Source organism: Oncorhynchus mykiss, chromosome 17 (assembly GCF_057628025.1).
Source record: "Oncorhynchus mykiss isolate SJ-2025 chromosome 17, ASM5762802v1, whole genome shotgun sequence".
In the NCBI taxonomy this organism is placed as follows: Eukaryota; Metazoa; Chordata; class Actinopteri; order Salmoniformes; family Salmonidae; genus Oncorhynchus; species Oncorhynchus mykiss.
Window position 1 is genome coordinate 28,443,086 of NC_143038.1, and position 23,163 is coordinate 28,466,248.

Sequence of the window (23,163 nt, forward strand, 5' to 3'; positions counted from 1 at the left end):
CTGTTGCAATGGGAACCAATACAAAAGTCCCATGAGTGCAAATTTGACCCAGGCTAAGGCAACAGTCATAGTATTTGAAAGACTTCAAACACTATTTGAACCCAGGTCTAGTAGTAGATAACTCACATTGGCTCACCTTGACTGGGACGTACTTCCGGAGGAACTTGACACCATGCTCTTCCATGTGTTCCCCGGCGCGGTTGGCCATGTCCTGGTCGAAGCCCCTCAGCAAGATGGAGCGTACCATGACCGTCACGTCCAGGCCCAGGCCCGCAAGGAAACCCCCGCACTCCAGTGCCACGTAGGATGCCCCGATCACCAGGGTCTTGCCGGGGCAGTGGGGGAGCGAGAACAGGTCATCGCTGCAGCATAGACACCCACAGACAGGGGAAGATCAGCCATAGTAGGGTGCACTTCCGTTAAACCCATAATGCACTAAAAATGTATAAAAACGCCACAATTCACCCAGTCTTTCTGCGATTAGTATGTGAAATACCTGGAATATCAGATTCATTCACTAGACCAGTGATCACCAACCAGTCAATCGTGATCGCCTGGTTGATCTTCTAGGCATTCCTAGTCGATTGTTGGAATTTCTACAGAAATGTTTGGCAATAAAGCCTTGTGCTCCTATTTGTTTAAAATTTGTCCCACGCAGTTTGTGGTAGGTTCACTTGATTCAGCTGCCCTCCATGCCAGGTAAGCGAATTGTTCCCATTTAGAACCATTTCATTTGTCTCAAGGTATAAAACCTGGCCGACCCGGAGGGCTAAATCAAGTGCACCTATTGCTGGCCAAATCGGATTAGGATAGCTCAAAATCACTGTGCCTGCAGCTTCTACGGCAAAGTTTGATACTAAGTGAGATGTTAGAACTTTTAAAACTATGACCAGAGAGAGAGACTGTCAAGGAAGGCAGAAAAGAGCTGCTGTTTTTATGAGTGATTTTATGTTTTAAAAAGTTAATAAAACACTGTACAAACCATAAAACGTGCAACTCCCGATTTACATTCTCCCAACCAACCAACCAGCGCTGCAGCTGCAATGAATATGTAGCCAATCGATAGGCTTGCATTTTTATTTTTAGGGGCTCGTTGTTTCCGTTTTAATATCAAGGAATATTTAACTTTCTCTGGCCATAGAAACATGAATTTGTGCAGGAGGTAGAAATAATACAGGTGGAAGACTGACCACTCTGATCAGTCTCACCGGAGGAAGGGAGAGAGCAGGAACTACGAGAGGCGGACCCTCCGCTGCCCTCTCCTTCCATTCGTTGAGACTAACAATCAGAAAAATCCAGTAACTTTTTTTTTTTAAAGAATGCTCAGCTTACAACTGATCTATTTAGCTCAAGTTTTGAAATATAATATGGTCTGAGAAGAACAATATGGCCAATATGACGTGATAATATATTAGGCCGACTGCACAAACCTCACTCTTACAGAGCAGTTTATATTCGGTTAATGTTGCATAGGTTTACATTTTATCATGCTGTCATGAGTCATGCTTAAAAATATATATACATATTTTTTTTTAATCTGAGTGGTAGACCTCAGCTTGGATTTTGACTCCGAAAGTGACCTTGAATCAGAAAAGGTTGGTGACCACTGCATTAGAAACAATAACTTACTTTAACCGTTAAACTCCCAAACTATAAACAAACAAAAAGTCAGGCTAAAGTCAGGCTGGTTATGTAGTCTGAAATGGGTCTGGGTGTGAACTTTGAAGCCAGTAGACAAGAATGTCCTCTGAAAATGTATTCAGTCACAAAACAACTATCAGGCATACAATTTGCTTTAAAGGGTACAGAGATGGATACCAGGGTCTGGATACCAGGGTCTGGATACCAGGGTCTGGATACCAGGGTCTGGATACCAGGGTCTGTCCCTATGACATGTAGGTTAGCAAAAGCCCACCAACACAAAGAGGTTCAGCTTCTAGACAACCTGTGTTTAGACAAGTGGGAGATTATAGCCTTATTAAATGAATGACCTGAGATACAAGACCTCCTGTGGTGAGAATGAGATATTTTAGCTCACCTGGGGAAGGTGTGTGTGTGTGTTCCAGTGCACAAGCTTAGTGGCAATGTTCCACATCCCTTATGTCCATCCACATTTCACTATGCTTTTTCTGACTGAAGGGGGGGATTACCTGAACTTGTCCAATAAGAAACTTCCGTTTCTAATGCCGATGGAAATAGTTTTACTACATTGTACACTAAATGAAACCACCTGCAGTGTGTTTATACAGTGCATTCGGAAAGTAGTCAGACCCTTTGGCTTATACCACATTTTGTTACGTTACAGCCTTAATTCTAAAACTGATTAAATGATTTCCCCCCTCAATCTACACACAATACCCCATAAATGGCAAAGCAAAAACAGGTTTAGAAATGTTTGCAAATTTACCAAAAAATGTAAAACAGAAATACCTTATTTACATAAGTCTTCAGACCTTTTGGTCTGAGACCTGAAATTGAGCTCAGGTGCATATAAGGTCTACATAAGGTCCCACAGTTGAAAGTGCACGTCAGAACAAAAACCAAGCCATGAGGTCAAAGGAATTGTCCGTAGCGCTCCGTGTAAGGATTGTGTAGAGGCACAGATCTAGGGAAGTTCCCAAGAACACAGTGGCCTCCACCAATCTTAAAATGGAAGAGGTTTGGAACCACCAAGACTCTTCCTAGAGCTGGCTTCCCAGCCAAACTGAGCAATCGGGGGAGAAGGGCCTTGGTCAGGGAGGTGACCAAGAACCCAATGGTCACTGACAGAGCTCCAGAGTTACTCTGTGGAAAGTACAGAGAGCCTTGATGAGAACCTCCTCCAGAGCTCTCAGGACCTCAGACTGGGGTGGTGGTTCACCTTCCAACAGGACAATGACCCTAAACACACAGTCAAGACAACTCAGGATTGGCTTCAGGATTGGCTTCAGGACAAGTCTCTGAATGTCCTTGTGCGGCCCAGCCAGAGCCTGGACTTCAACCAGATCGAATATCTCTGGAGAGACCTGAAAAAAGCTGTGCAGCGACACTCCCCATCCAACCTGACAGAGCTTGAGATAATATGCAGAGAGGAATGGGAGAAACTCCCCAAATACAGGTGTGCCAAGATTGTAGCGTCATACCCAAGATGACTCCAGGCTGTCATCTCTGCCTAAGGTGTGTCAACAAAGTACTGAGTAAAGGGTCTGAATACTTTTGCAAAATATATATATTTTTTTTACATTTTTGCGTTGTCATTATGGGGTATTGTGTGTAGATCGATGAGGGGGGGGGGGGGTTAATTTTAGAATAAGGCAAACCGTGGAGAGTGTCAAGGGGTCAGCATACTTTCTGAATACACTATCTTGTTGTGTTGATTGAATAATGAGGGCTTTCCACTGGCTGGACAGCAGTCAAATTGGATTGTGGGTTAAATAATGGGCACATTACTCTGTCCAGGTGTTGCTGATGCATGCCAGATCAGGATAGGTATTTTACCTATCAGCAACCCACATCATATGTTATAGCAATCTGGTGCCCGACGGCACAGTCAATGACATGGTACACAACCATTGGTTGATGCATGCAACGCCTGAGCAATTGGGGAGGGGGTGGTCTCACCTGGTGATGCAGTACTCTTTGTCTCCGGGGATGCCCAGGTAACGCGGTCTCTCGCCCGTCGCCAGGATAAACTTAGCTGCTGTGTGGAAGGTCTCCTTTCCTCGCTTGTTGGTCGCCTGAGGGGAAGTAGGGTGTCAAACGCGCTCTTACACACTGAAAGAATAGTCGTTTTAAGTCACCCAGCGTATCCCAGTCTGTTGCGTCAATACTACAGTATGGTTTAAATTAATTGATGCATAAATTCAAGGGTGTGGTTTGAAAGCGTCCACGAGGGGAACATTAGCTGCTGTACTAAGTGTTGTGATATGTAATGACTCCATACAAACACACATCTATGGGGATTGTTTACGATAAGCCAAGGAACTAACACAGTTTCTATCCAGTTTCAGAATACATTGTGCTGTGCATCAACAAAAAAAAAGTTTATCAATTTTAACCATTAGAAGACAATCAATTCAGTATGAAAATGTAAGGCAGTAAATTAAGTATGAAAATGTAAGGCAAGTCAATTCATAATTAAAACGCATCAGAAAATAACCATGGTTAGACATTTGCTTATAAATGTATAGGGTGCCAACCTTGATTTTGTGTGGCTCGATGAACTCTGCGTAGGAATTGACGTAGTTGACGTTTTTGTCGCGCAGTGCCACCCGGTAGCCCCAGTTCAACGACCCAATGTAGTTGTTCACTGCCGTCTTCATCGTCTCCCAGTTGTGTTTCACTGGAAACCAGACCAGAATGACAAAGTCAACAAAAATGTCTTTAAAAAAAAAAAAATGTATTTAGTCATTTGTTACCCTTACTGAAAAAGTACTCAGCTGGAAGTATTACATTTTGACCTCTTCATTAGATGTTGAATGTTTTCAAAGAAAAAAAAGTGTACTCTTACACCTCATGTTTCATGCCTAGCACTGACCGTGGCTCTGTTCCAAATATCCTTAGAAGCATACAACTTTGGATGAGGTGGCTAATACAAACACTGCAACCTAACTAGACACAGTAACCTAACAGACGCCTGCCTACCTGTCTCCTCAGGCACCTCCCAGCCAAACTTGCGGGCGTCCTGTATGGACGTCCCGAGCAGGGCTGTCTGGTGCATCAGCTTCTTGGGGATGCAGCCCACGTTCACGCACGTGCCACCCAGGCCTGTTCAGGGACACGTACAGAATCACACATTTGGAGATTTCATTTAGATCCCATTGAAACATGCAGACATGTTGCAACTGAAAACAGCGGTATTCTGCTAGCTATTTTGATTTATGCGTCGGTGGCCCTGCAGCAGTTTCTGTAAGATTGTATGTCTGAAACAACAAAAAAACAATTGCAAGTTAGGTTGAAGACACACACACACTCGTAATATAGTAAAACTATCTTCAAGGTAATGACTTGAGACGTCAGGTATAAGATGAAAGCTTATAGTACTTGTTCACGCTACATTTCACCACATTAGACAGTTCAAAACAATAAAGAAAGTTGTTAGTGCAAGCCAGGCTAATCACTTGTCACTTGTTTATAACTGGAGCATTCTCATCACTTCCTGTCACAAATCCATTCTGGTACTTGCAGTCAATAGCGTAATCCAAAACAGATAGTTCTCAATCTCCATCACATGAAATGTAATACAATTATTACTCTTGTACATATGTAAATAACTGTAAATAATCAATGAATTTACTGTAAAACTTAACTCCGTAATCCATTCAGGTTACCACAACCCCCCCAATAAACAACTGTTCACCTAAATCGACTGAATAGGTCTCAACAAAGTCCCCGAGATAGCACAAACTGAACATGACCTAACTAGGCCATCTCGGCCTGGAAAAAGTTACATGATCTTCCCTAGTTTCCAGGTTTGTCTGGGTGTCATCTTCTCCGATGAGTGCAAACGTCACCCACTTTTAGTGTGGTGGGCTGTGTGCTGACTAAGTCCAGCAAGTAGTCTCTTCGCCAGCTGTTCCAGAAGCTGGTCACAAGTCTCTGCCTGTACTTACATCTGCATGTCTTTTCCTACCTTGTTGAGTATCATTCGGAAATAGCTTGGGCGCCAGGAAGTGGGCTGGTGTCAGGAGTTGTGGTTCAATCACTTCATTGTACTTGAAGGTCAGAGGCCTAGAGATTAGGATTGCTTCAACCCATCAGGACTGTGCACATTACATTTACATTTTTGTAATTTAGCAGGCGCTCTTGTCCAGAGCGATTTATAGTAGTGAGTGCATTTTCATATTTTGTGTGTAAATTTCTTCAAAAGTTGGGTGAAGCTCTCGAGAACTTCTCAGGCATGTTTTGACTGATCTGACAAGTCTGATCTGATCTGACAGAATCTGCCCCACCAGGCTGCTCACTCGCCGATGATGATCCTCCAGGCAATGCCTCTTTCTGAGAAGAACTCCAAGAGTTGGGAGATATTTTATTGATTTCTAAAGAGCTTTCAAGTCCTGACCACCTCCCTTTAACGTTTTTGCATTGTCAGAATGAGTTACTCTGCATAACCTAACATGAAATGTCTCTTGACTGACCTGAGATCAGATCCAAATCTATTGCTCTGGGAACAGCACAAGTGAACAGCGCAATGTAGGACTTCTTCACAGAACCATTTGCTTTCATGTAAAACGATCCGGCAAGATCCACATCTGTGGTGGGGATTCAGTTATTCTTTCTTTTGGTAAAAGCACAGTGTCCTGCTGTCCGGCCTTTGCTTTGAATCTCTTGCAGATTGTGCATCTAGCCATGGTGCTCTTGACTAGCACGCAAGATCCAGTATCTTTGATTTGCACTAGAGTGACTGATATTCCAGAATGCATCACCTTCTCATGATAGTACTACATCAGCATTTCTGAGTATCTGGGTTTGCTGGGCAGAACCCATGGGTGCTGCTCTCTGAATGGCATGTTGGACTGTTGCATTCTTCCTCCTACATTGAGTAGTTCTTCCTTGTCCATTTCACAGTCATTGTTTAGTTTTTTTCCTGCTTTCAGCAGTTTGATCTCCTGACTGAAACGCGTGTTACTTTGAGCCAGTACTTTTCTGCTTCAAACAGTTTGTCAGCAGTCAGTTCACCTTGTGTCTGTATGAGCATTGGCTGTGAATTGCTATATCCAGGCAGTCACTGTGAACACTCCTTTCAGTTTGCTGTACCCGTCGAGCTCCAACAATGGCTCAGTGATGTCGGTGTTGTTCACAGTGACCTCTACATTGACCTAGTGACTGGACTTAAGTTCTGTGATGACCTCTTCTGGGACCTTATTAGCTTCCTCTGACTGATCTCTAGGTCCGTTCCACCATAGCTGGCTCTAATGTTTTGAACAGTTTGTCCTCCTTAGGGAGATCGGCTGGATTTGTTTTCCCTTCATTGTGTGACCAGGACTCTCGGTTGGTCAAGGACTGGATCTCCGTCACTGTTTGCGACAAACGGTTTCCATTTTTGAGCTGAACTGCAAATCCAATGCAGCACAATCATCGAGTCTGTCCACACTCTGATCTGTGTTTGTACCATTTTTCAGTGTGGTCAGATTGGAGCGAGACTAGCAAACAATCACAGCTCCAGGCATGGCAGCGTCATTTTCTTGAGGGGCCATCCTGGACTTGTTTCTCTGTTTTGTGTTACACCTTACAGGTAAGATACTGCACTGTAAGCCTTTTCTCTTGTCACAGAACAGGTCTAGTTTCAGGGTGTGATTTTTCTGAGGCTGCATGTCTGTTCTGTACCACCTTGGTATGGCAAGATGGTGTAGTTCTGAACACATTCTAGTGTCAAATCCAGTGGTCACTCTTTTGTCCAAGCTGAGTCCCATGTCAGGCCCACATTTCCTGGAACACACACTTGATCCTGGTAAAGGGGGTCAGGATGCCAATAGGGTCGAAAATGCATGCAAAATGACTGCAAAACCCTTCTCTTTGCGTTCTCCTTTTGCTTTAGAATGTACAGTAGTGGTCTGAGGTCAAACAAAGTAATCAGTTTCTTGTTTCTACACTAAGCCTAACATTTTCAGCACTGCTCCGTGTCCCTGCCACCAACATGTGGTCAGTTGTTGTACTCTCCTCCCATTTTGTTTTGAGCTCAGTAGAGTCATACAGTAGAGTCGATACAACTGCAAAGCAAATGCTCACAGAGTAAGCCTCTAACACTGCGTGAAGTTGAAATTAAGTAATCTACATTGAGTCACTCTTTGTCTCTCTACAACTCCTGGTTGTTCTGTTTTGTATTGTTTCAGGTGCTTCCTGATTGTAGCTGCGAGCAAGAATGGACTTGGAAGCTCCAAATACCACTCGTCATCATCAGCACACAGCTCCTCTTAATTTTCTCCATTTGGTGACCCACAGGACTTTCACAGAGTCGCTGTCTCTCAGCTAGGGATATCTGCAGAAAGGCTTTCTTGATGTCTGCCATGCGATCTGCGATCTCGTGCAGTCTGAACTGTAGTCGTCTCGGGTTCTAGTCGTTTGTGTTTTCATGGTAACTCCACATGGTATCGTACATCATTGGTGCCTACACCGACGATCCAAAAGTGGTCTCTAAAGCAACTAGCATCTCTGTTAGTCTCTCCACTTTGCTGGATACTATCTGCCAGTAGTAGTCTGCTCCGATCAGGACAGAGAGTTCAGGATCATCACCTCCTGTAAAGTCTGCGAGCAGCAGTCCTTTCCTCTTGAGCTCATGTTGAATCTGCTCACCAAACTTTCCTCAAGGCTGTGCATCTTTTAGTAATAATACTTGTTCACGTAAAAGTGTAACACATTAGATCATACCAAACAATAAAATAACTTTGCTAGCACAAGCCAGGCTAATCACTTGGCAGTAATTGGTATTCTCATTCTTTCATTTCCAGTCAATAGCGTAATCCAATACTAACAACGATACAGAAAAAATGCACACATACATTTAAGTCGGAAGTTTACATACACCTTAGCCAAATACATTTAAAATTAGTTTTTCATAACTCCCAACATTTAATCCTAGTAAAAATTCCCTGCCTTGGGTCTTTACTTTAAGAATGTGAAATGTCGGAATAATATTAGAGAGAATGATTTCATTCAGCTTTTATTTCTTTCATCACATTCCCAGTGGGTCAGAAGTTTACATACACTCAATTAGTATTTGGTAGCATTGCCTTTAAATTGTTATACTTGGGTCAAACGTTTTGGGTAGACTTCCACAAGCTTCCCACAATAAGTTGGGTGAAGCTTGGCCCAATCCTCCTGACAGAGCTGGTGTTTATACTTGCATACTATTGTCTGTACAGATGAATGTTGGACTTTCAGGCGTATGGAAATTTCTCCCAAAGATGAACCAGACTTGTGGAGGGCTACAAAAAAAAATTCTGAGGTCTTGGCTGATTTCTTTAGATTTTCCCATGATGTCAAGCAAAAAGGCACTGAGTTTGAAGGTAGACCTTGAAATACATAGACAGGTACACCTCCAATTGACTCAAATGATGCCAATTAGCCTATCAGAAGCTTCTAAAGCCATGGCATCATTTTCTTGAATTTTCCAAGCCGTTTAAAGGCACAGTCAACTTAGTCTATGCACACTTCTGACCCACTGGAATTGTGATAGTGAATTATAAATGAAATAATCTGTCTAAACAATTGTTGGAAAAATGACTTGTGTCATGCACAAAGTAGATGTCGTAACAGACTTGCCAAAACTATAGTTTGCTTAACAAGAAATTTGTGGAGTGGAGTTTTAATGACTCCAACCTAAACGTATGTAAACTTCCGACTTCAACTGTACATACATACCAGTATGTGGACACCCCTTTAAATTAGTGTATTCGGCTAATTCAGCCACACCCATTGCATAAAATCAAACACATAGCCATGCAATCTCCAGAGACAAACATTGGCAGTAGAATGGCCTTACTGAAGAGCTCAGTGACTTTCAACGTGGCACCGTCATAGGATGATACCTTTCCAACAAGACAGTCCATCAAATTTCTGCCCTGCTAGACCTGCCCCGGTCAACTGTTAGTGCTGTTATTGTGAAGTGAAAATGTATAGTAGCAACAACGGCTCAGCCTCGAAGTGGTAGGCCACACAAGCTCACAAAACAGGACTGTCGAGTGCTGAAGCGGGTACATTTAAAAAAAAAATAATTGCCTGTCCTCCGTTGCAACACTCACAGACACTCACAGAATTCCAAACTGCCTCTGGAAGCAACGTCAGCACAAGAACTGTTCGTCGGGAGCTTAATGAAATGGGTTTCCATGGCCGAGCAGCTGCACACAAGCCTAAGATCACCATGCGCAATGCCAAGTGTCGGCTGGAGTGGTGTAAAGCTCATTGGACTTTGGAGCAGTGGAAACTGAAGTAATGAATCACGCTTCACCACCTGGCAGTCCAACAGACAAACCTGGGTTTGGCAGATGCCAGGAGAACGCTATCTGCCCCAATGTATAGTACCAATTGTAAAGTTAAGTGAAGGAGGAATAAAGGTCTGGGGATGTTTTTCCATGGTTCGGGCTAGGCCCCTTAGTTCCAGTGAATACAATGACATTGTGTCTTCAACTTTGTGGCAACAGGGGAAGGTCCTTTCCTTTTTCAGCATGACAATGTCACCAATGCGCAAAGTGAGGTCCCTACAGAAATGGTTTGTCGAGGTAGGTGTGGAATAACTTGAGCCTTGACCTCAATCCCATCGAACACCTATGGGATGAATTGGAAAGCCGACTGAGAACCAGGCCTAACCACCCAACAGCAGTGCCCGAACTCTCTAATGCTCGTGGCTGACTGGAAGCAAGTCCTTGCAGCAATGTTCCAACATCTAGTAGAAAGCCTTCCCAGAAGAGTGGAGGCTGTTATAGCAGCAAAGGGGGGAACCAACCTCATATTAAACGTCTATGACTTTGGAATGAGATGTTCGACGATCAGGTGTCCACATACTTAGTCCTGTCGTGTAGTTCTCAATCACATAAAAGTAATAAAATTCCCATTGCACGTCAATAAACTCTTTAAACAATCTGAATGAATTCACTGTAAACCTGAACTCGGTAACCCCTTAAAGTTAATACAAGGTTGGCTGAAGAAGAGTGACACGTAAGCAGTACGCCAGGGAAGCCCTACTCACCCCAGGAGTTCCCTTTCGGTGTGGGCACCACATAGTCCAACACCATCACCTTCTTCCCCAGCGTCGCTGCCTCCTATCCCATGAGAAGCACAAGAGGGCAGATGTCTATTTAGACAACTTGATTAAAAGGTACTCAGCAATACTCAGAAAATAAAAAGCGTAGAGGGTAAATTTCTGCAGCGAAGAGCGTTGAAGCTCGAGGCTCAACTTCTCAACTGTTTTGGTGCCCTGGCTACCATTCAGGTGAACAGGGCGAAACGAACACGTGCCCATACACAGATACTGTGTGAGAGCGAGGTCTTGCATCTCAATATCTGCGGTGCTGCTCGTGGCAACTTCATTTCGCAGAGTCTGAAAACATTACTAGAAATCAACGCTCATTAGAGAAGAAGGTTTGAGGGAAACCTTGGATCCTCTCCTCCAATCCGTTTTGAGAGGAATTGAGGAAACAAGGACAGAGGAAGCAAGGATTGGACAGCTAGTAATGCTTTCAGACACAGCCCATGATAGACTAGAGCCTTCCTTCAAGGGCCGCAACACCTGTAGTTATGCTTGGTTTGAGATGCACTGTCTGGGAGGCCCTCACCTTTGAGCAGGCCAGGCCTCCCGATCCGCCCCCGATGACGATGAGGTCGTACTCGTAGACCTCATTCTCCCCGCACAGTAGCTTTTGCAGGATGCCATCTTTGTGGGCCTGAAGAGGATGACAGGTGGTCAGCTACCATTGCAAGAACAACATTAACCCAACAAAATCTTAAAAAGGCACACAAACATGTTTCAGCTTGTGGTGGGAAAAAAACTAATGTAATGCAGTAAGGACACCCGACATGCTGATTTATGATCCAGAAAAAAAAAGGTGTTATTAATGCCTTCGACGGAACTAAACCAGCATTTCCAAGATAAGGGCAGGAGACAGAACATATGTACATTTTAAGGATAAAAATACATTATACACTGAAGGAGAATGTGTTGGTGGCTTCAAGTAAAACATAAGCTATTGTGTCATGCTGGCAAAGTGCCACCTTATGCTACACATGAAAAGACAAAAACAGAGTTTCATAAGCTAATTGCAGCTCAGTGTAGAATGAAGAGGAGACTCTAGATTTGGGTGTTCTTAAGTAGCCATTTTCATGTAAATAGAAGTTTGGCAGTGGCATCAGGCTCTTATAACCACACTTGACCCAAATAGATCCACTCAACCCTTGTTTCTGGCAAATGGACAAAATACACTCGTCAGTAATATTGCAATGCAATTAAAGCCTGCAGGTGGGCATAATTTACCACATGCTAAAATGCAAGGGGAACCTATGACATCAAATGTAAATGTCACTTTTCTTTTTTGCCAAAACCTGACATTTTAGCAGAAGTTTGAGTTATGGGTCCTGTGTGGCACAGTTGGTACAGCATGGCCAGGGTTGTGGGTTAAATTCCCAATGGGAACCAATATGGGGGGGTATGAAAATGTATACATTCACTATTTTAAGGTCACTCTGGACATGAGCATCTGCTAAATGACTAAAATGTAAATCAAAAAAGGATAATTCCAAAAGTTGGTGGCATTTGCAACAACACGAGTGAAATGACAATGAAGTTGTTCTTGAAATCTTACGCTACAACGATCCATACCTGCATTGTTTTGTCACAGCCGCCAATGTGGGTTTTGTTGACGAAGACATTGGGGACAGTTTTCTGCCTGGTCATCTCAAGCAGAAGTTCTTGATAGTTTGATCCTTCATCTAGACAACAGTTAAGAGATGTTAGCAGAGTAGCAGCTAAATGTATATGAAATTAACCATTCATATCTCTGACATGTGCACTAGGGTCATTATAAGTCACATTCATACAAACTAGAGGTCGACCGATTATGATTTTTCAACGCCGATACCGATTATTGGAGGACCAAAAAAGCCGATGCCGATTAATCTGACAATTTTTTAAAATTTGATTCATTTGTAATAAATGACAACAATACTGAATTAACACTTATTTTAACTTAATATAAAACATCAATAAAATCAATTTAGCCTCAAATAATGAAACATGTTCAATTTGGTTTAAATAATGCAAAAACAAAGTGTTGGAGAAGAAAGTAATATGTGCCAATATGCAATATGTGCCATGTAAAAATGTGTGCCATGTAAAAAAGCTAACGTTTAAGTTCCTTGCTCAGAACATGAGACTTCAATATTCCAAGGTAAGAGGTTTTAGGTTGTAGTTAATATAGTATTTATAGGACTATTTCTCTCTATACCATTTGTATTTCATATACCTTTGACTATTGGATGTTCTTATAGGCACTATAGTATTGCCAGTGTAACAGTATAGCTTCTGTCCCCCTCCTCCTCGCCCCTTCCTGGGCTCGAACCAGGAACACATCGACAGCAGCCACACTCAAAGCATCGTTACCCATCGCCCCACAAAAGCCGCGGCCCTTGCAGCGCAAGGGGAATAACTACTCCAAATCTAAAAGCGAGTGACGTTTGAAACGGTATTAGCGCACACCCAGCTAACTAGCTAGCCATTTCACATTGGTTACACCAGCCATTAGGCTGATAGGCTTGAAGTCATAAACGGCGCTGTTTTTGCGAAGAGCTGCTGGCAAAACGCACAAAAGTGCTGTTTGAATGAATGATTACGGGCCTGCTGCTGCTCAGTCAGACTGCTCTATCAAATGAGACTTAATTATAACATAATAACACAGAAATACGAGCCTTTGGTCATTAATATGGTCGAATCCGGAAACTATCATTTCAAAAACAAAACGTTTATTTTTTCAGTGAAATACGGAACCGCTCGGTATGTTATCTAACGGATGGCATCCCTAAGTCTAAATATTATTGTTACATTGCACAACCTTCAATGTTATGTCACAATTACGTAACATTCTGGCAAATTAGTTCGCAATGAGCCAGGCAGCCCAAACTGTTGCATATACCCTGACTCTGCGTGCAATGAACGCAAGAGAAATGACACAATTTCACCTGGCTAACATTGCCTGCTAAACTGGATTAGTAGTTATAACTAGTGATTATGATTGATTGTTATTTTATAAGATAAGTTTAATTCTAGCAAGCAATTTACCTTGGCTTCTACTGCATTTGCGTAACAGGCAGGCTACTCGTGGAGTGCAATGGTTAGAGCGTTGGACTAGTTAACTGTACAGCTGCAAGATTGGATCCCCTGAGCTGACAAGGTGAAAATCTGTCTTTCTGCCCCTGAACAAGGCAGTTAACCCACCGTTCCTAGGCCGTCATTGAAAATAAGAATGTGTTCTTAACTGACTTGCCTAGTTAAATAAAGGTATAATATATATTTTTTAATCGGAAATTGGCGCCCAAAAATACCGATTTCCGATTGTTATGAAAACTTGAAATCGGCCCCAATTAATTGGCCATTCCGGTTAATCGGTCGACCTCTAATACAAACAGTACATGTATAAACATTACAGGTGTCCCTGACAAAAAAAAACTACTTGCAACACTGTATCAACTATTAACTTGCAACATTTTATAAAATATTCTGGGTCCTCAGTTTCCTGTGCCAGTGAACTCAGGACAGACCCAGCTGTAAGCTATTTGCACAAGGGATAAAAAGAAAACAGGTAGGCCTATTTTATGACATTTCCAATGGATCAGAATGACATTTTTCCCTTTCACACCGAGTGGTTAACGAAAGGGACAGAGCTGATAAGATTTGTCAAATACATTGCGGATGTGTTGTCATTCTCAATGATGTAAAAACAGACAACGTTTGCTTGCTGTTTGAGGTGAAGAAAATATTACTTTGAGAAGCTCTACAGCGGATTAGTGGCGATGCGTTAATTCGATCGGAAATACTATCAAATCCCCAAATGGGCACATTTATATGCCTATATTTGTGCGCAGGCTATAGGCCTAATCAGGTGCACGTCCTAACGCAACATTGACAGGAGTGCTCCAAACAAAAGACAATTAATAAGTTGACAAAATTCACAAATGGAATTAAATCAACTTGAGTAGTATAGGTTGTGCGCTCTGCAAACAACATTCCACTCAATGAGAGTGGTAAAAGACTGGAATAATAATATATTGAATGCATTAACAGAAATTAGCAAAACAAACATTGTAGATTAGAAATAATAGGAATTAACGGTAAATGTAGTAATGGTGAAATGTAATGGGGAACTGATTGAGACTGACAGTCAAATGTAAACAATTCACACAAATGAACTTATGAAACAATGAATGTGCACAAATTGGCAGGAGAGAGTGCATTCTGGAGAGAGGGGTGCATTGGGCATCTTAGCCACACTCCCCTTCATGGACTTCGCCATCCCCGCGGTCTCCGCAATCGATTAGTACACTGAGATCGTCGTCGAATAAGACTGGTGTCCCGTGTGTTATGAAAAATATATACACATTTGCTTCTGCTCGATTAAAACAAATCTAGCTCGACCAACAGCCTATCGAACAAACAATCGGCCAGTCGACTAATTGGGGTCAGCAGTAAACGTAAAACATACAACTTGAATTCTAAGTGCTGACAGTGGGTTCAGTCTGATGCAAATGTACTTTGGGTCTGTTCTACAAACAAAACTGTTTAAATACACTGCATAATTCAGTACTGGCAATCTTTTCTAAGTGTATTTTCCAGAGCAATTTATGTAGTGCCCAGTGTGTATTTACCAGAACAGCTTTGACCGGTGAGAGATAAAATGGCCAAGCATCCAGAGGAGAGAAAGAGATTGAGGGAGTGACTCAGCATATTTTGTGGTGGCCCTAACAAACATTGACAGTGTGTTCTGTGGTAAAACATTAACATATTGACTATGCAAGTAAAAACAATGTTAATTTTATTAAAGGGCACCCATTAGCCTTTTTTTCAACCTCCTGATCAACCATTAACAAGTGAGAAATGTCAGATAAAGCAATAAGGAACAGCTTTAAGGTGAGCTTGAGGAAACAACCCATTAGTAGAATAACAGGTCCTGTACATATTTTGGTGTTTCACCATTCAAAAGACATATTGCAAATGTGTGTATGGTCCATCAACATTTCCCAAGATAATTTAATTTACTAATTTAGCACTTGATAGTCCACACTGACTGAATGACGAGGCAACTGGTCTAGAGGCATGGATCCTTAGTAGAGTACTACTTAATAGCTTTTGAACTTCCATTGCCAATTCAATGATATCCTAAAACGTATTGCCAACTTTACTGAGGCTAGAAAAATACTAGTCATATAACAAAGAGAACGTCATGTCAGACTTTTGAATGCTGTACACCGGCCTTCCAAGAAAAAACCTTGCCACCACTTCCTGTGAACAATTCCTTACCAATTAGATCCAGCTCCACCACATTGCAATTCACGTTCAGTTCCTTGAACAGATCCTTCACCTGAAAGCAAAACAAATATGCTGCTTGAATCCCGTTTTATCTTCGCTGGATTAACTACCCATCTATCTATCCTGCGTGTTACTGTAGTCATTTAACGTTACTTAATACTGTCAGAAGCTAGCAAGTAACCGGCAACTACTAACTAGCTAGCAAGGTAGGTAGATAAAAAGTAACAACAAATATGTTGGACTTACTTTCACACAAAATGGACAGTGGCTTTTACTGAATACCAACACTTGGTTTGAATCAATAAGCTCCTGTATCCGAGTTTTTAGTTGATTCCTCCCAGTGTCATTGTCGATGGGAGGCATTGTTGGACTATTTTCGCCTGGCTTGCCTCCTGGCAAGCTTGAACGTATGCGAAAAATGGGAAAGAGCGGAGCGAAACTCCCTCCAACACGCAACCTAGCTGTTAAACGATGACCCAGCAAGTCCTATATCTCAAGTAATTGTCCTTGCGAATCACAGATCGATAGAAACTACCTTGCTAGCTAGATATAATTCCAATAGGTCAACTTTTGCCCTCATGTAGTTTAGCACCCGCCCGGTATATCAACCCCGCGAAATGTCTTGCGTAAATTTTGTTTAGGGTCAGAGAGGAAGAGGCGAAGCGAGAGGGTTTACCCCGCCCAAAATCTGTCCACGATAAGCAGATCATTCATTATTAAGCAAGTGATGAGTTTTTGTATGGGGGGAAGGCGACAATGAATTTAGTCAATATAAACATGTATAGCTATTTTCGTAATGGTTAGGTTGTTACGAGTGTACTGTTTATATCGGAGTTGTATCGGAGTTTATATCGGAGTTTGACAGCCCACCGTTTCCGCTCTGTGGACAACGAATCATTGTGTTAAGGCGGAGACGTCATTATATACAGTATCTCTGGTAAAGTCTCTGGTTTAGGGGGGGTGAGTATGTCTGTTTACATGCCTGAATGTATACTAACAATTGTTTCAAACTCTACCCTAAATAAATATATTTATACATGTCAAACCATATTATATGATTAAATTGATGAAGCAGTGAAATTGATAATCCACGTGATATTAATCAGAATGTATAACATTGTTGGATGACGCGGACCAACAGGCAATATTTTCAGACAGCTACAACGTTACTTTTGGCAGGGTCCGTGCTATCTTGAATCGTTAAGACATATTTTTTTTATTCGACCTTTATTTAACTAGGCAAGTCAGTACATTTGTATTTATTTATTTATAATGACGTCCCTAGCCCATTGAAATTTAAATGTAAAATGGTTGAATGAAGGATTTGGGTTAGGTAAGGATTATAGTTAAGGTTTAGCGCAGGGTCCCGAGAACCGAGTTTGGGTAAAGCGGGGTTAAGGTCTAGTGTAGGGACGTCCCAAGGATCCCGCATAGCACTGAACCTTTTGACAGCATTCCTTCTGAGTCAGAGATGGAAGAGGAAACGAAAAGTCCCACTCCCTCATTTGTTCCCTTTCAATTGAAGGCAATGAACTAAGTACACCAGACCCAGCTGCATTGGTAACTATGGGAGAGCCACCCCTTAAAATAGACAGGAACTGACCATTTGTTTCAATGGAAAACGGCCAGAGTGAACTATCTTAATTTATCCACCTTTTTTGTCTGAGTCGCTCCAATGAAAAGTCCTGTGATTGCCACAAGCAACATTCTTGAGGGGGAAAGCACACAAAAAAGACATACATGTATCTATTTGGATCTATCCATCTACATATATTTCCACATTTAAAAAGTATTAGCTACTTAGTATAAAAATGACATTTTTTTTCTCAAAGACTACAATAAACTTGCATTTTCTGGATTTGTGCTTTTATTAGGCTACATTAATTATTTGATATAATGGTTGTTGCATCTAATGTTATGTTATTGTTCAAAGTCATAATCCATTACAAATAAGAAATGCATTACTCAGTCCCAATGTTTTGGCTCATAGCACCATCTGTTGGAAAACAAGTGTAGATTTAGATTTTATTGGGATCCCCATTAGCCAATGCCAATGTCAACTACTCTTCCTGGGGTCCGACCAGGGCCGGGTTACCGAATGGGCAAGTTCAGGGGCCCCCCCAATCCAAAAATAAGTATAAAATGTTATTTTCCTAAGCATGCCTTCTAGACATGGCTGTAGCTAGATACTGTCTGCCTACCTACCTAGGTACATTTGTATGGCCTGGTCACTGGTCAAAGGTTGAGGGTTATGCCATATTTCTTTCTATTAGGCTAGATATTGCTCTAAATCTAATCTCTGTGCCTATGACCTAGAAATACCTCGGACGTAATGAAAACAAGCCCATATTCCCCCCATGGTGAAATTCCCCTTTAAAATATAAATAAATAACATACACAATGCATAAAGTGACACAAAATAAAGCCAATTTGCAATTGTATTTAATTGTATGAGAGACAGTGTCGGAAAATATATACAGTATTTTTTGTGTTTTGATGTTACCTTTTACATACACCGAAACCCCAAAAAGTGTCTTAAACATCAATATTCAGACTGAAGAAAACTTGTTTCACTGTTTTAAAATGCATTCTGTGTATCATAACACTTATATTGGGTTTACAGCCACCAAACACCAGATCTCAGCTTAGGTGCATTACTTTTCCTGGTTTCATTATACAGTGATGGTGGATTGCACTGCATTGGATTGGGTTCCTTTAACTAATGGCTTGATTACCAACAACGACGAGACGGCCTACAGGGAGGAGGTGAGGGCCCTCGGAGTGTGGTGTCAGGAAAATAACCTCACACTCAACGTCAACAAAACTAAGGAGATGATTGTGGACTTCAGGAAACAGCAGAGGGAACACCCCCCTATCCATATCGATGGAACAGTAGTGGAGAGGGTAGCAAGTTTTAAGTTCCTCGGCATACACATCACAGACAAACTGAATTGGTCCACTCACACAGACAGCATCGTGAAGAAGGCGCAGCAGCGCCTCTTCAACCTCAGGAGGCTGAAGAAATTTGGCTTGTCACCAAAAGCACTCACAAACTTCTACAGATGCACAATCGAGAGCATCCTGGCGGGCTGTATCACCGCCTGGTACGGCAACTGCTCCGCCCTCAACCGTAAGGCTCTCCAGAGGGTAGTGAGGTCTGCACAACGCATCACCGGGGGCAAACTACCTGCCCTCCAGGACACCTACACCACCCGATGTTACAGGAAGGCCATAAAGATCATCAAGGACATCAATCACCCGAGCCACTGCCTGTTCACCCCGCTATCATCCAGAAGGCGAGGTCAGTACAGGTGCATCAAAGCTGGGACCGAGAGACTGAAAAACAGCTTCTATCTCAAGGCCATCAGACTGTTAAACAGCCACCACTAACATTGAGTGGCTGCTGCCAACACACTGACACTGACACTGACTCAACTCCAGCCACTTTAATAATGGGAATTGATGGGAAATGATGTAAATATATCACTAGCCACTTTAAACAATGCTACCTTATATAATGTTACTTACCCTACATTATTAATCTCATATGCATACGTATATACTGTACTCTATATCATCGACTGCATCCTTATGTAATACATGTATCACTAGCCACTTTAACTATGCCACTTTGTTTACATACTCATCTCATATGTATATACTGTACTCGATACCATCTACTGTATCTTGCCTATGCTGCTCTGTACCATCACTCATTCATATATCCTTATGTACATATTCTTTATCCCCTTACACTGTGTATAAGACAGTAGTTTTGGAATTGTTAGTTAGAATACTTGTTGGTTATTACTGCATTGTCGGAACTAGAAGCACAAGCATTTCGCTACACTCGCATTAACATCTGCTAACCATGTGTATGTGACAAATAAAAGTTGATTTGATTTGATTTGGATTGTATCTGGCACAGAAACTGGATTATTTGCGTTCAACCATTGGCGGGGCTGTTTCTGGAACTGCATATTGCAATAGAATGATATGAAATAGAATAAGTTCTGACACTTAACTATTGTTTGACTCTTTCAACATGACACTGAAAAAAGCTATCAATAACCAAAAATATGAGCTTGTTTTACTCCAATGTTTTGTGTGACACACACAAAGTGGTCACAGTTTGTGTGATGAGAAACAATATTTGTTACTTTTGAGCATTCCACTGTGGGTTATTATTGTGGTCCTCCATGTTTTACATCGACTTACATGTACAGTGCCTGGGGTATTCAAACCCGTTGACTTTTCCACATTTTGTTAAATTACAGAAATATTCCAAAAAAGATCCTGAGCAATCTACACACAATATCCCATAATGACAAAGTGAAAACAGGCTTTTAGAAATGTTTGCACATTTATAAAAATACAAAAACAGAAAAAACTTATTTAGGTACATTTAATTGATTGGACATGATTTGGAAAGGTACACACCTGTCTATATAAGGTCCCACAGTTGACAGTGTACGTCAGAGCAAAAACCAAGCCATGAGGTCGAGGAATTGTCCGTAGCGCTCCGAGACAGGATTCTGTCGAGGAACAGATCTGGGGAAGGGTACCAAAACATTTCTGCAGCATTGAAGGTCCCCAAGAACACAGTGGCCTACATCATTCTTAATTGGAAGAAGTTTGGAACCACCAAGACTCTTCTTAGAGCTGACCGCCCAGCCAAACTGAGCAATTGGGGGAGAAGTGCCTAGGTCAGGTGGGTGACCAAGATCCCGATGGTCACTCTGACAGAACTCCAGAGTTCATCTGTGGAGATGGGAGAACCTTCCAGAAGGAAAAACATCTCTGCAGCACTCCACCAATCAGGCCTTTATGGTAGAGTGGCCAGACGGAAGCCACTCCTCAGGAAAAGGCACATGACAGCCCGCTTGAAGTTTGCCAAAAGGCACCTAAAGACTCTCAGACCATGAGAAACAAGATTCTCTAGTCTGATGAAACCAAGACTGAACTCTTTGGCTTGAATGTCAAGCGTCATGTCTGGAGGAAACTTGGCACCATCCCGGTGAAGCATGGTGGTGGCAGCATCATCATGCTGTTGGGATGTTTTTCAGTGGCATGGACTGGGAGACCAGTCAGGATCGAGGCAAAGATGTACAGAACAAAGTACAGAGAGATCCTTGATGAAAACCTGCTCCAGAGCGCTCAGATTGTAATGGCGTCGACAGAGAGGGCTGCCTCGCATCTCGCTCTTTGGAAACTTTGCAGTATTTTGTTTTTTATGTATTATTTCTTACATTGTTAGCCCAGAAATGTTTTTGTGTTATTACATACAGCCGGGAAGAGCTATTGGATATCAGAGCGACAGTAACTCACCAGCACTACGACCAGGAATACGACTGTCCTGAAGTGGATCCTTTGTTCGCACCCCTATTGAACTTTCCAGAAGCTGACCCAAAACAATGATGGCAAAGGTACTCAGAGCGGTCTTCTAGTCCGACTTAGGAGGCACACACCACCCACAACTTCAGAGTATATAAGGAGGCACATAATTGGCCGTAGACCTGGCTGCTTTGACCAGTGAGTTCAAGCTGAAGCACAATTATGTGGATAAGCTACTGAAACTATTGCAAAGCCATGGCCATCCACAAGTGACATCCACTTCCCGTACTCTCGTCAAAACTCCTCGAGAAGTGGCCTGTCCTCTGAGCAGTCATGCTTAGTCCAGTGACCATTTTCCCAACAGTACTGACCTGTGGACTGAAAAGGCAGACTAACTTTGTGTTCCTAGAGGACACGTGGCTGACCTAGATGAGATCTTGACGAATGGCCTGGACTACAGAGGGAGGAACATCAAAGTAACAGTCCAATGCTTTGTGTGTGATACTCCAGCAAGATCCATGGTCAAGAACCCCAAATGTTACACGGGGGGACTGGTTCAAACCGATTGACATACCAGGAGACAACTAACCTAACCTTGCGCACAAATGCATAACTCCACGCTCAAACACAGCCAGAGAACCATCACGGCAACACACCACTGTCTGACCTCCCAGTTGACAAGGTGCTGTGTTTCCCCATCGATTACATACACCAGGCCTGCCTAGGGGTCACCAAAAAACTCCAGGTGACCTGGTGTAGAGGGGAGAAAGGGATGAGAATCTCTGCCGGTCAGGTGCGGGAGGTGAGCAGCTGGTTCCTACAGTTGAGGTCGTCGATCCCCTCAATCTTTGCCCGCACCCCCCAAGGCCTCTATGAGTTTGAGAAATGGAAGGCAAGAGTTCTGCCAGTTTCTCTTGTACACAGGGAAACTGGTGCCTAAGGCTGTCCTCAGAGAAGGACCTTCCTACCAGCCTTTCTTGACCTTCAGTGTTGCAGTTGGGTTGCAACACTAGTACCAACACTGGTACAGCAGCATCACCACTATGCTCACAACCTGCTGCAGTACTTTGTTGAAAAGGGACGTGAACTTCACGGGGCCACCTTCCTTGTCTACAAAACGCACATCATGCTGCACAACAGATGGTGTCAGGTTTGGTGGCCTGGACAATTCCAGTGCTTTCATGTTTGAAAACCACCTGCAGACAATCAAGAAGATTGTGTGATCAGGAAAGAGTCCGATGGCTCAAATAGCCAACAGAGTGGAGGAGAGTCTGACCAGGCCAATTGAACAGCCAAAAAAATTAACCACAAAAAAGAGCAAGGACCAGGCCTACCTGTTGGAAGATGGAGAGAGCTGTGAGCTTGTGGAGGTAGTTGAGAAAGAGGGAAAGGGGCTGTTCCACCATCCAGAACCTCTGCTATTGGACCCATGCAGCTCATCCAAGATTGGTGTGTACAAATACCACAGGAGAAACACAATTGTAAAATGGATACCGACCACGGAGATCTGGCAGAGGGCCATACGAGTGGAGAGAGGACAGAATACCACTTTTGTGTCAGTACTACACCAGGTCTGAAGATGCCTGCTGTGGAGACTAACAGACACAAACACAGTGGCTGGCCTAGCTGAGATCTTGACGAATAGAAGATTTTCCACTGTTGGAGGTAGATACTGTTGGACCAATTTATTGTCATTTTGGCCTCCATTGAATTCATTAACAGTGCTCCACAAACAGTCCTAGTCAGGCTTATGAAATTGCTAATGTTTTCCACTTTTCAGATAGAAGAACATTAAGGGAAGGACAACTAGTACCTATCTTTTTATATGACTTTCCAAAAGC

The 23,163-nt window shown here is 42.6% G+C and overlaps 2 protein-coding genes across 3 annotated transcripts in view; one reads left to right on the forward strand and one right to left on the reverse strand.

Moving 5' to 3' along the window:
- LOC110493941 (thioredoxin reductase 1, cytoplasmic) overlaps positions 1-23,163 on the reverse strand; it is a 71,899-nt gene that overhangs the window by 23,203 nt on the left and 25,533 nt on the right. Inside the window, exons 1-9 of one of the 2 annotated variants that reach the window (XM_021568557.3) lie at positions 16,235-16,604; positions 15,980-16,040; positions 12,290-12,399; positions 11,250-11,357; positions 10,664-10,736; positions 4,624-4,746; positions 4,179-4,321; positions 3,601-3,716; positions 137-362 (exon numbers count right to left, since the gene is read on the reverse strand). In XM_021568557.3, the coding sequence (XP_021424232.3) occupies positions 137-362; positions 3,601-3,716; positions 4,179-4,321; positions 4,624-4,746; positions 10,664-10,736; positions 11,250-11,357; positions 12,290-12,399; positions 15,980-16,040; positions 16,235-16,351 (1,077 nt within the window). In that variant the 5' untranslated portion in view covers positions 16,352-16,604. Of the gene's footprint in view, positions 1-136; positions 363-3,600; positions 3,717-4,178; positions 4,322-4,623; positions 4,747-10,663; positions 10,737-11,249; positions 11,358-12,289; positions 12,400-15,979; positions 16,041-16,234; positions 16,605-23,163 lie in introns of those variants that run through there. The other variant, XM_090205171.1, reaches the window with a different exon arrangement.
- Positions 14,201-23,163, forward strand: part of LOC110493942 (bridging integrator 2) — a 60,783-nt gene continuing 51,820 nt past the window's right edge. The window contains exon 1 of the mRNA XM_036949961.2: positions 14,201-14,264. The gene's annotated coding sequence lies outside the window, so the exon portion shown is untranslated. The remainder of the gene's footprint in view (positions 14,265-23,163) is intronic.